The sequence below is a fragment of the Glandiceps talaboti genome, chromosome 6, assembly GCF_964340395.1.
Source record: "Glandiceps talaboti chromosome 6, keGlaTala1.1, whole genome shotgun sequence".
NCBI lineage: Eukaryota > Metazoa > Hemichordata > Enteropneusta > Spengelidae > Glandiceps > Glandiceps talaboti.
In genome coordinates, this window is record NC_135554.1 from 9938928 (window position 1) to 9952974 (window position 14047).

Below are 14047 nucleotides of genomic sequence, written 5' to 3' on the forward strand. Positions count from 1 at the left end.
CAGGCGATTTCGGCCAATTAATACCAAGTGGCTCCTCAACCCTAAATCTCCAGCTACCCAGCTACATGGCCTCTGTTTTACTTTTATTTATTGAAAGACCTGAAGCCCGCTGAAAGTCTTTGAGAAGGGCTAAGAGATTGGATACATTTAGTCTGATTTGATATTGATCTGATTTAGTAATATTTAAGCTGCTGCCAGAATCTATGACAGGGGAGGGGCTGGGGAGAAAATATTTTGGTCGAAATTTTGTTTACAAGCCCCCCCCCCCTTCGCGCTCTAAAAATATTCATGTCCCCCGAAATGAATCAAGGGATTTTCGTAGTCCCCCAAGGTATTGGCGGCACCTGAGGTTTAATTTGGTCTCAAATCACGACAAAAATATTTCGTATCCCCCCTTTCAGACCATCAGAATACCCCTTCACATCCCCATTTTCTTCATGACCCCCTCCCCATCTTCTCTCTCATAAATTCTGACCGCAGCCTTTACATCATAATCAACTATTTGTTTGCCATTTTGTATGACTCATAAATCGTTGGATACTAAAACCCACATGATTGTAAAATGAAGATATAAGACTTTTAGAAAATATTGAAAAAAGAGCTTTTCAGCAACACAAGGAACAGATGGACAGTTATTGTGTTGTGTACCAGTTTTATACCACTACTTTGAGCAACTGCATACCAATATATTACGTGCCATGCGTGACATCGAGGTAGTAACCATGATGATACTTATGAGGGTAAGCTTTTCAAACGCTTATAGTACATAAAGTCAACAAAGATTACTACCAAGCCCTTTAAATATTTTCATAATACCACATATGTGCACATCATAAAGTTCTATGTTATCATACTAAAATCATATAAGTATGATGTGAGAAAGTTTTTGGAATGTCTAGACCATTTTATTTGGTTGTATAATCCGACTTTACTCTCCCCAGGACCCTTGCGTATCGGCTGCATTCCTTTTTGTACAATTGGAACTCTGTATCGTTTGACTCATCTGCTGAAAAAATAATGAAAGCTGCACTAGCAACAACTGGAATACTTGTTTTCAGTAACCGACTTCAAAGGTATATTTACTGAAAATTGTCAATTATTTATTGTATCTGTTAATTAGTGGTCAATATTATCTGTAGGTAGGGTAATGGCAAGTTTAAACCTTGAGGGAAAGCTCGGTTTTGAGTATGTTCCCATGTTGAAACTGTAACAATTCCAGTTGTTACCGGAGTATCACTTTTCGATCAGACAAGCATTATATTTCCACTGGTTAAAATACCAATATTAGACATTATACATGATAATCAGTATTTCATATCATCCATAAGCACTGCAGAAACAGATTGAAATAACGATTGCCGGTACGGTGAGGACTCAGATTTTTGGGTGCGGACCCAAAACTCAATTAGAATGATTTAACGTGTTTCAAACTTGGTGGTCTGATCGAGACCGTGTAGAAAGCTACGAAAATACGTTTATCCACTCCACAGGTGATGCGTTACTGTTCGAGATTGACGGTTGATTACGGGTAAATTATTGTACCTAAACAAACAAACAAACAAACAAACAAACAAACAAACAAACAGATAACAAGGTGGGCGAAACGGGGTGCCAGCTTTCACTGAAATCACATGGCAATTATGCATCCTCTTTTTCATATTTTACAAAAAAATTACTTTTTATATATGGTCAAAACTGTAAACGCATTATTGAGAGTGTTGATAAAATATAAATGGGAACACTGCTGTCATTTTAAAAACTGAGAATAAAACGGACCTGTCAATTGGTCGCTAGACGAAGATTGCCCATCAGTGTCCTTAGAGACACCTCGTTTTTCTACCTGTTAAAAGCATAGACAACAATTATGTAAATTTAGATATTTCTAAAGAGAGTCAGAGTCAGAGATCAAAACATGATATCTGACTGTTACAACTGCTAGTGAACTATAATTATAAACTCGGAAACATTATTCCAATTAGCTGCCGAAAAGATAATTTCAAAATTTGTAATAATATATAATAATGTTGTTCTTATTTCGCCTTACTTATGTCGTTGTATCAGCTGAGGCTAGTATGGTTGCCCAGTGATCAAACCATTTCAACAACCAACACGTTTACGATTTGTTGTCAAAGTCGAACTCGGGTCTCGGTATCTGACTGACGACTGTTTACACACGGTCATCAATGCAGTGTACATAGTACCGTCATCGATTACTAAGATGAACCCAAGACGGATAAACCCATTCAATAGAACGGATAGTTGCAATTGGTGTATTTTTTCACTGGGTAAAATTAACGAAAATGGGCGAAAGAGTTATAGCTAATTGAGAAAGTAACAACACTTGATTTCACCATTTCCATATTTCGATGGTCAAATGATCTCCCAAACCCCCGACATAGAAATATAGGTACATGTAAATCATCTCGAAACTTATAGTTGGATTTGTAGAACATAATTCCAAAATGACTGCCTCTTAAAGTACTCAATTCACACGTATAATTGAAAGTCATTGGTAGTTTTTACACATTCCTGTTTGATTGTACGAACTAATGCTTATCCTCAATTGGAAATAGCACTGTATATATTTGTATTCATTTTACCTCGTTCCCTTCATGTGAAGTCCAGCCGATACACGGTAAGCTTGTCTTTCCACCAAGACGTCTAAGGTAATCGTAATGACCAAGATCTTTTGAACCCTTTGTTAGGAAAGTGAAGAGACTCTTTCCGACTACGTAAAGTATGGTGTCTGCAGTCCTATATACCAGTCCTGCGTCGTCCATCATGACGTAATCATCCGACCCGATCGTCTCCACGTATCCTACCATGTAGAGTTTCTTATCGACGTAGTCTGTTTCTAAGTCTAATTCTATCTCGTCTGTTGTACCTTCCAATCCAGGATGTACGATGAAGTGTGTCGAGGTGTGTTTTGTCCACGGTGTCAGCCACGAATGACCCATAAACTCTTCAACAACACATCTGAATGATTCGTCTCTTTTCCATTCCGGGTTGTTTGTAACAACACTTTTCAGAGCTTTACAGAACCCCTTTAGTGTTTTATCGTTAAATGTCTTCGATGGGGTTTGAGATTCGTCAACAAGTTTCTTTTTCTTTGACGTTTTTTGTCTTGCCATTTTCTTCAGGCCTCTCTTTGCGCCATAACTCGATGTTTTCTTTGACGACACCAGAAGCCACGGTTTAGATTTCTTTGCGGTGGAAGACGATCTTTCGCCGAATATTTTCTGTCTACGGCGAGGCAGACTAGAACCGCCGACAATTTGTTGACGGCAACAACTTCTAGTTTGTGTGCTTCGTTTAGTCTGCACAGGTGAACTTGAAGATATATAAAGAGTAGCGGCCGGGGAATCATTTTTGGAGCCTTTGTCATCACTCTTCGCCGGAGCAACCTTGATTCCAAGAGCTTTCCCTAAGTGTGTTTCTTCTACTGTGAATATACAGCCTTGTGTTTCCCTCGGAGCAGCTTTTTGCCTACCACCAGTTGTGATTTTTCCTTTATGTCGTATTTTGGACTGCATGTCGACCTAGTAGACTGTGTTATCAATCTCAGCTGATTCTAAGTGTCCACTATCTCAGACCACTTGTAATTAGTGCAGTCTGAGGTCCTTCATACAAATTTCGCCGACTACTCAAACTACGTTTTTAAAATACCACAGACTGTTATTCCAGTCAGGTATCATGTTTTGTACACCACAGAACAGCTGACACTTTTAACAGCTGACAATTTTAAAAACAACGCATTTATTATTACTGTGACCAGACGTCATCATCTGTTTACACCCTATAAACGTCGAGTGAACGTTTACCTTCCTTTCTCCGTGTGCATTAAAATAAGGGAATATTTACAGATTAATTGTTACTGGTACATGCACATATTCAAAATAGTAGATCGCCCTAGCATCTACGCAATTTTACAGACACTATTGTTACCCTGCATTAAGTATGAATTGTTATTTTAATGAATTAACCATGGAATGGTCAAGAGAACCGTTGCGAAGTTTTTACTACCAAAAGAGTAAAACTATAGAGTTTCAAGTACAACTAACACATGCAATATTTTTTTTTTGTTAAACAAAATTCAGGCACAGATATCGCACACTCACATGAAATGTTACATTTTATTTCACTGAGAAGACAAATAAAATATTTTTGTGTTTGAATCTTCCTTGTTTCATCTGATAATGATGGTGATTTGTGTTTACAGTGAGATAACATTTATCATTTTATATTTTATATTTTTTGGATATTGCCAGGGTCTGTATTTTGTTTAAAGTCATTTGCAACAAACAAGTTTGTGCTGAGTGTGTGTCCTGCCTAATTGAAACGCTATGGTCTTTCTGGTTTGGTAGTAACATTCAACATAACGTATTATGTATAAGTTATGTATTTACTCTTATTGGATACAGCTAAAATGATGTTGGTTGGTGTTTCACCCGTGGGACATTGCGTCTTTTGCCACAAAGATAGGCATATTTCAACTGTAACAATAACAATAACAGAGACATAACATAACACACAACAGGATCCTTTACCCAATCACATTTAACACTGATAAGCATTGCCATTCTTTCACAGTGCAGTAGAAACAGACTTCTGATGAAAACATTACACATGGACGTGATGATTTAATGGCTTCAATCATTTATTTTCTAACTGATAATCAACATTTCAACCTGACTTCTTCTACATCCCCACTTTTATGTAATTGTTTCTTTTGCATTAGAAGTTGTCGGAGGGTGTGTGAAACACCAAGCCTACACGATTTTAGCTGTAAGCTTTTTTACGGTCAAAAACGAATTTCAATTCTGTGTGCACGAATACATCGGCAACATCACACGTCAGAGTCATAAAGTTATCAAGAGGGTGTGGCCGAGTGTCCCTTATATGGATTTTACTGAAATAAATAACCCCTTTCCAGGAAAAAAGTTAACGTCACTTGTATAAAAGAAGGGAATGATCACTTGCTTCAAACATTACATTTCGTGACCATGCCACCAGAAACGAGGAAGCAGGAGCTAAGAAGACAAAGAAAGGCGAGGCAGACAGAGATGAGAATGTCAAAAACTCTCCTTGGGTGTGATAAAATTTTAGATGTATTCACAGATAAGTTGACACCACATGTGACGGACGATACTGATGTTGAGTCACGGAACGAATCGCAAATGTTGACAATTGAGGTAGGGCTGTACATTGTTAGTTTTTGGTGCCTTTGATGCAAATCGTGTAATTCTGTATAAAAATCAATAACACAATCAGCTAAATTTCTATGAACAATTCCTCTTTTCTGAGTTCAATTTGACTTGGGCTTGTCTTTTGCATGATCGAGCAGGGCTATGTGGTAGTTCACTTATACATTGGTATTTTGTCACCGTATGTAAATCTCAAGGCAACCCATGATGTATACTTTATCAGGACTGACAATGAGACACAATTTACTGCCATGAGATTTCCCAATAAAGCGGTAAAGATTGAATAAGGAAACCGTCGGCATGATAGTAACACTGCTTACCTTCGTACCGATACAACCATAGTACTTGGTTATTTACGTAATATATTAAGTTGATAATTTATAGCACTTGCAGATTAGAATAATCATCTTGAAAATGTCAATAAAAGACATCGAATGACGATGAATAATTGTAAAAGAAGCGTTACAACACCTTTTGTTTCTGATTTAGCTACTACACAGCTTGGAGGTGGCACTTTTCAAAAGCAACTTGAGACAAGATGAATCTCGTAAATTTGTTGAATTGAAGAGACATTTCAGGGAGGAATTTGAGAGGTTTACAGATGTGCCTAGACCACCATTTCATATTCTCTTGGAAGAGGTAATATGAGAGAGAGAGAGAGAGAGAGAGAGAGAGAGAGAGAGAGAGAGAGAGAGAGAGAGAGAGAGAGAGAGAGAGAGAGAGAGAGAGAGAGAGAGAGAGAGAGAGAGAGAGAGAGAGAGAGAGAGAGAGAGAGAGAGAGAGAGAGAGAGAGAGAGAGAGAGAGAGAACATATGTTTTTGTATTCTAGCAATGTGAAATATTCTGGGTGTGTACATTATGATTCTCTACATTAATACTACGAATCGTAGCTTATTTCACAAATAGTTGAACAGTTACCATTATTTCCCTAGTTTTGATAGAGACCAAATAGACTTCATACGCTACACAAAAATGATGTTGAGATATAAGCAGATAAGCATATATGCATATATACTATCATTTCTTTCAGGGGGAGCTTGTATTAGGCAGAAAGAAAATAACTGACGATTGGTTACGTGACGTTTACATAGCATCCAGAATTGATGGGAACAGAGAAAATCCTCTATCAGCACATACATTTTGTGCAGCTCGCTGTCACGCAGGAGAAACACAACAACCCTTTTGGGGGGCAAATGTGGGAGCATTCCAGAATGAAGATCTTCGCACGTACTACATAGAAGGCATGAAACGTCAGTGGTTTCACCAGCAAATTACCAGTGCTCTGGAAAATGTAGATAGTGGCCGAGTAACACAACCTGTCGATAACCACGCCGATTTAGAATGCTCGGCTTTCCAATTTGGCAACGCAAATGTCATTTTTAAAATAGTTCGGTGTATCCCACCGTGTTATCGATGTAAGCAGCTTTTTCCAAACGTAAACTTTGACCCTGATCGTAGTGAACAGCATAGCAAAGATGAGCATTATCCATGGGGAAACTGTGCCGAGTTGTACGCTGTTAGTAAATGTTTACGACATATATACTGACCCGTGATCGATGAACACGATCGACTGATTGTCTTGTGCTGTTATCAAAGACAACATACGTTGAAGTACATGGTGTGGATCTTCCTCTAGACGCAAAGCAATTATGTGTATTTATTCATATACGTTTACTTATATCTAGCTACAATAATTACAGCGTTATTTTTTTTTGTTTCTCAGCCTTCTATCATTCCATGGATTGTGCACTTTTATAACTTAAACTCTCGCTTTGTAGATCACCTGTAAAACTTTGAAATTCAGCTTTTGTTTCATGGCATGACGCACGCACATGTACATGTACATGTACAGCATATTGATTTTCGTAGATCGTTGGTATATACGGTTCCTACCTTATTCATGATTAATAGTTATAACACAACACCGACTAGCATATTTGATAAAACGACAACACACAGTAGTACTACAAACAGGCGAAGGACATCTTCCGACCGTAAGGGGCGGGCTTCGATACACATTTCTGCCACTTCCTAGATAAAGGGCTGACAAGGATGGAAACTGGCGTACCTTTATTCCCTGAAAAGTACAGATAATGAAAAGAGCGTATATATTCTCATTCTCTAGCTTAGTGTCGGTTACCCAGATTCTCACCGCTTGGGGCGCTACTACGAGACCACCCAGACGGAGTCTGGGTAACCGAGACTATTCCTAGCTCTGTCAAGCTATATAGCTCCCCCTGCAGGCACGAGTATCACAATCATAGCCTGGGGGTGCCCGTGTACTATACAACTGTGATTGTCACTGTCACTCAACTTGTTATAAATAAGTTAAAATATTCAATAATAAAAAGATAACGAAAAACATTCCACATTTGTATATCATTCTAACAATTATGAATCGATTACAATGTTCGCGGCTGATTGATATTATCAGAACAAGTCCACAAAAACACGACAATTTTTCTCTTCTACCCAACATTTTTCTCGCTGATCCTCAAATGCTATATTATATTGCGTGATATACAAGCACCTTGCACTCAACGACTAACGTATAATATACCCTTCTAAAATGACACGTTGATGGCGCTCTCCTATTCCAGTCTTAAATGAACACGATGGTTGCAAGCAGGTGCTAATCATCAAGACACGTTTCATATAATCTTATCAATGACATATCACGTGACACGTTTAACAATTACGAGTCATTTCAATCAGTATACGGAAGATATCCTTGATCGCCATCATAGGGTGGAGAAATACAGAGGACATGAGTTCATATCCAAGTTCCCATGCTTCTGGTGAACACATAGCTCGTTGCCATAGTGAGAGTAGGGCATCCCCTACAATGAATATAAAGAATTGGATGAATGATTGGAACTGCTAGGATTAAAGTTGTATCTAAATGGCCAATTACCTGACCCGATGTTTGAAATCATAGTGAAGAAGTTAGGGGGTATGGATGCGAATAGTATTTATTTCAGATTTTTTTATTTTCTAAACCCCCCCCCCCCTCACCCATTTTGATTTTTTGAAAGTCAATAAAGTGGAAAAAAACCCAACAACAAACACCCCGAAAAATATCTTTTAACGTACACACAGTAAGTGATTTGCAAATAGAGTAAATAATTTCAAATAATCAGTTTTTGTTGTTGTTGAGAGATTTTTTCGTTTACCCACGATTTTCAAGGAAAATAAGAAAACATTATGAATTTTATCAGTATAGTTACATTAAGTCAGCCTTGATTCATCAATACAGCCCAGTCAAAATATTGAGTAGTCCTTATAGTGAAAACCATCAAAAACACAAAATTTAATGGTGGACCAGTATCAAATTTGCATTAATTCAAAATGGCCGCTCGTCTGTGAGCTGCTGGACAAAGTTAATTATTTATTCATGTTGAAAATGTTATTTAATTCCAGCACGTTCGTTCTAAGTTGTCTTCTGTCCTTGAATTTGTGTACTGTCGAGTCGAAGTCCGTAGGTGTATAGGTCAACGAACTTTAGAAGGCTTCTAAAGAAATTGTCGCAATTATGCGCAATTACCAAAATGAATTAGTGTCGAAGCAAAATAATAGCATTTTACTTCAAAAAAATTGTCGCAGCTTTGACCCTGTCTGGCTTCATAAAAGTTAAAATTGTATGCCATAACATTGATGGGGTGGGGGGGGGGGAGTTGATTTTATGGCAGCTTAATCTGTAAGATACGATATTCGTGCCATGCTACCAAAGAGACTTTGGTTAGGGCCAAGCTCAATAGTTATATATATGATAAAAAACTAAATTCTTTTAGTTTGGGAGTCGGTGGTGGTGATCGGTGCTGGTGGTGATCGGTGGTGGTGGTGGTGGTGGTGGTGTGTGTGTATGTGTGTGTGTGTGTGTGTGTGTGTGTGTGTGTGTGTGTGTGAACCATCACCAAAACGATTTTACTTTCAATGGAAACTTGTTTTGTACCCCGTAATACAGATATTTCTAAAAAATGTTTAAATGTAGAAATGGGGTAATTTTTGCTATAGTAAATACATTAAAGTGTCAACAAAAGAGCTATATTTTCCTTACTACATAATAACTGGCTTTGTATTTGTAGCACCACTTTACTACATATACTGATATTGTTTGTGCCGTCGTTGTGGCAAACAGAGACGTTGAAAGATTTTAGTGTTTGAAAAGTTTGTAGAAAAACGACTGCCAGTAAGATAGTCAACAACGTGAACCCAGCCAGAAACGAAGTCTTTTTCTGGGTCAGAGTAATAATTGAGAAGCGGTTCAAACTCATGAATGACTGCATGTATTGATGAATTGTGAGCATCCCACATGAATTTCAACAAAATTATCCATTGTAACTTGTTTTGATGACTCATTATCAATAAAGGAAGATTTCGTAAAATTGTTCATTTCAATAAAAAGTTGTTCCCATTTCTGCATAGTGTCCGGGTAGGCATCATTACATGACGATATACTTGTACAGTATTGCTCTGACCGCTGCTCGGTGTGTTCTAGATGGAGTCTGTATCCATGGAGATTGACGACTTCAGCTTCGACGGCTCCAAGGAAAGGTATGACGGTGAGATAGTAGTTCATGCTAGCCCACCAACTATCGTAAGATACACAGTAAATGTCATTACAGTTGCTGTCTGAGTGACTTTTCAATCGACCTGTCGAATATTGCCAACCGAACTGTATCGCTAAACCCCATAGAATATTTGCCTGATCGTCACCTGCAACTTTTACGAACACCGAGTTGGTAGCATTCAATATGATTTTCAAGAGACCAAGGCGATGTAGGTAATTCCACGGATCAATCATTACAGTGTTGTTGACTATTTCATAATCAGTCAATGATGAAGGGGTAAACTCCCAATACGGAGGCAACGTCTTGTTCGTATACGTAGCTGTCATGCTCTCCAAAACGAGTTTTGCACTGTCCTTAGCTGTCGTACCCGTGTATGTGTTGAGATATAACTCAAAACTTACCATCAACAAGCCGATACACACGGTAATTTTGAAAAGCCACGACACCATTGTTAATATATTATTAGTATAATTATTCCAGTGAATGATTAATTCTCCGATTGGTCATTAAATTTCAGATGAAACTAAGGGAGCCTCCAGTATTAAATTTCAAGGGGAGGCCGCGGCAAATCAAACTCCCACTTCAGTGGTGCATAAAATGCCCCTATTCCCTGTTCACGTATTCGCCTGAAATGGGTTATAATGTTGTCAGACATGAAAGGAGGCATGAGTCCTAGCATAGAATCGATCGTTAATATGACTCGAACTCCACTGCATTTATACGTTGTTCCCTACTACTACTACTACTACTACTACTACTACTACTACTACTACTACTACTACTACTACTACTACTACTACTACTACTACTACTACTACTACTACTACTACTACTACTACTACTACCACTACCACCACCACCACCACCACCACCACCACCACCAACATCACTACCACCACCAACATCACCGCCACCACCACCACCACCACCACCACCACCACCACCACCACCACCACCACCACCACCACCACCACCACCACCACCACCACCACCACCACCACCACAGTGAATTTGCAATTGCGTGATGAAAGCACTGCATTAATTAATTCACTTGGCCTCTCTGGATCTAATTGGTATAGCTGCACTCTCAAAACACTAGATAGGAACCGATGTCAACATCACCGCACTATCCCGAATATCTTGGTGAACTGTTCTCTCCTTCACCCCTCTAAGATCCACTCCTCTCCTCACACCATAGGTGACATGTGATTCACTGCATTGTTAGCTGTGATTTCAAAGATACGTTGTGATAATCTTGCAGTGCAATGGAGACTCATCTAGTGGGATGTAGAACCGGTGGCAATGCCATGGTGACCCAGTGAGATGTCAAAGTAACTCAAAGTTATTTAGATAATATAGTGAATCACAACACCCCCTCCCTCCCATTCCAGGCCCTCCCTTGTGCAATTATTGAAAGGCGCCTGAACCCCGTAACACTTGATACTATAGTTCAAAATCCACGACTCGTGAAATGTGTACGTGTCCTTTTGTTATACATTCGACTAGAGAACGCCTTTTTCAATTTGCGATGGGTACGGAAAATTACTGAGAGTGGTTTCACTGGTCAAATAGTATCATGTAGCTGCCTATTCAGTTCCTGGAAATTGTTTAAAATATCAGCGACTGGACAAAACATGGCACGGGACAGTCGTACAGATGGTTCCTTTATCACTGAAGTTATGACATACAATACCAAACACCAAATAACACATTAAAATGTTAAAACGATTAGGGTGGATCGACTTCAGGGGATCGACCTCCCCCCCCCCTTTATATATTGCTATGTCGCCGATACTACATCTAAGGAAGTTTTCATTTTTAATTTCCAGGGGGGGGGGAACCCGGAAGACTGTATTGTGAGCCAACCACCCAGCGAGTTCTCATTTTATTGTCGTGATGCTTCCTCCATGATAACATAATTAAGTCAATAAGGTACAATAGTTGAATTTGGCAATGAGAACAGTGGATATAGTAACCACAATAGTGAATATGAAAATATAGATTATAATGTCAGTTATGTATGATATTACATTTCTACATATTGCCGTCATCAAACAACTGTAGCTGTCACGTGACAGAAGTGATATAGAACTAGAATTTTTTAAATTTATATAGTCATCTAATTTCATCCTAAAAACACATCACTTGGTTTATTTTTCGATTTCCTATTGACTTTCATAAATGTGTGTTAGAAAAATGGATAGTTAAATGAGCAATTTTGGCGATAGGTTGGCCACGGCAGCAGCCTTGCAATCATGTGGATCGGGAGAAGGACTTCTCCTCCCACGTTTTGAGAATTTACTTTTAAAAGGGGCGTCTCCTGGCAACACAATGCAGTTTTATACAATTTGTAACCAATTTCCTAAATTAACATAATGCATGGGGTAAGAAACAGCCACTATCTATCGTAATTCGCTGTATCTACTCTAAAAATGTTATGAACATCGGTGCTTAATGATCAATAAACAAATTTGTAAACTCCGACTGTATTTTATGCTGTCCTTCGCAAATTAGACAATGTGCAATGCTATGTTAACCTGATGTCGAACTAATGGTAAGTGTGAATATTGATACTCAATGGGATAGCGAAGTTTCATATGTATGTATTATGTAACGTTCAATCTAAACTGGAAAGATTGTTAGTCATCGCTTGTAAAAGTTACAGTTACTGTAACAGTAGTAATGTTTTAGTACTAGATTTTTTCCGTGACCCCCCCCCCCTTATGGAGCCCCATCCAATTTTCTTGGAGAAACTTCATGACTCTCACCCTCTGGTATTTAAAATGAACACTCCCTAATTTTTTACGATATTGTATTCATTATTTTATTCGATAGATAGGGTAGGTAGGTAGGTAGGTAGGTAGGTAGGTAGGTAGGTAGGTAGGTAGGTAGGTAGGTAGGTAGGTAGGTAGGTAGGCAGACAGACAGACAGACAGACAGACAGACAGACAGACAGACAGACAGACAGACAGATAGATAGATAGATAGATAGATAGATAGATAGATAGATAGATAGATAGATAGATAGATAGATAGAGATGAACATACGCAAACAAACGAAGTATGCATGAGTAAATATAACAACAATTTTAAACACAGCTACATGTATATACAATGTACAATGTACTGTTGAAATGTATCCAGCTTAGGGCAATATGGACGGCGCCCTCACAGCCTAAGAACTAATAACAGTTCACCCAGGGTATCACCCCGGGGTTTTATCGTGCCAACTGTTCGCAATTACCCGCTCACGTCATTGTGCACATTTGTGTTAAAATATTTTATATTTAAAGAATGGCATAAGCCCAGAGACTAGAGCAAGTCTAGTCCTGTTCATTTCCTGAATATACGTACCACATAAAACACGATGCATGTGACTTGTGTATTACGATGACGTTAGCGCTAAGATCGCTGGGAAATATGACAGGGATCCGGCCGGGGGATAACCCATGTTCTATATTTAGCAATAGCATCCGCAAACGACACAAATGCTCCAAATAACGTTTTGCTCTAAGGAGACAGTGTGTGTGCTAATAAGTCACAGGAGGTATCGGAGAATATAGAAGTAAAGGTTAGTTTAATGTCTTATTTTGTTATATTACTAGAAATAATTCCATATCACCCTTCCGTGACGACGCGACGTCAATCGATAGCAGACAATATGGCCGCCCGGTATGCTCATATTCATAATAGTGATATGACATACTGTTATATACCGATCTGATGCACGCTTTGCGAAACTCATTCCATACCATACGGGGTAGTGTTCTTGAAAATTGCTAACTTTACGTATGGATACAGTGAGCATCGTCAAAACGCCAACGAGCTAACTTTGATGAGATGGGTTGAAAACTTGCAAGTTTTACATAGTGTACGTATAAAATTCGTTAACAGTGTAACAACAGCTCGCTGAGTACTTGTAAAGTTGAGTTTAGACATGTTGGTATGACTGTCTACGGTATGACCACAGGCACTCGAATCAATCTGTATGACTTTTAACAAATGTATATTATATATTTGCTATACATTAAAAAAACACCATACAGATTTATTCGAGTGCCTGTGGGTATGATTGACCATGGGTGTATGGTGTGATCATGATGTGGCGGAAACATAAAGACGGAAGTATTAGTACTATTGTTATTTTGACTTCCAAGTCGTATGATTTTAACAAGTAATACTTTTCAGGGACATATCAACATTTCCTAATCTATAAAAATTTGGAAATTGGGTCATATGACAGCCTTAGCTATATAGAGGGATTGTGTTCAT

General features: G+C 38.6%; 3 protein-coding genes across 3 annotated transcripts in view; 1 reads left to right on the forward strand and 2 right to left on the reverse strand.

Annotated features, from left to right (window-relative positions):
• Positions 1–513: 513 nt before the first annotated feature.
• On the reverse strand, positions 514–3212 carry LOC144436759 (uncharacterized). Its single transcript, XM_078125617.1, has 3 exons — positions 2601–3212; positions 1777–1840; positions 514–1003 (listed from the first exon to the last, which is right to left on the reverse strand). Exons 1-3 carry the CDS (start codon positions 3129–3131, stop codon positions 906–908), a joined length of 693 nt encoding a protein of 230 aa, XP_077981743.1. The 5' UTR covers positions 3132–3212; the 3' UTR covers positions 514–905.
• A 6262-nt stretch (positions 3213–9474) lies between these two features.
• On the reverse strand, positions 9475–10101 carry LOC144436808 (protein LEG1 homolog). Its single transcript, XM_078125667.1, has one exon. The coding sequence runs from the start codon at positions 10099–10101 to the stop codon at positions 9475–9477; it is 627 nt and encodes a 208-aa protein (XP_077981793.1).
• A 3107-nt stretch (positions 10102–13208) lies between these two features.
• Positions 13209–14047, forward strand: part of LOC144436477 (uncharacterized) — a 5392-nt gene continuing 4553 nt past the window's right edge. The window contains exon 1 of the mRNA XM_078125277.1: positions 13209–13346. The gene's annotated coding sequence lies outside the window, so the exon portion shown is untranslated. The remainder of the gene's footprint in view (positions 13347–14047) is intronic.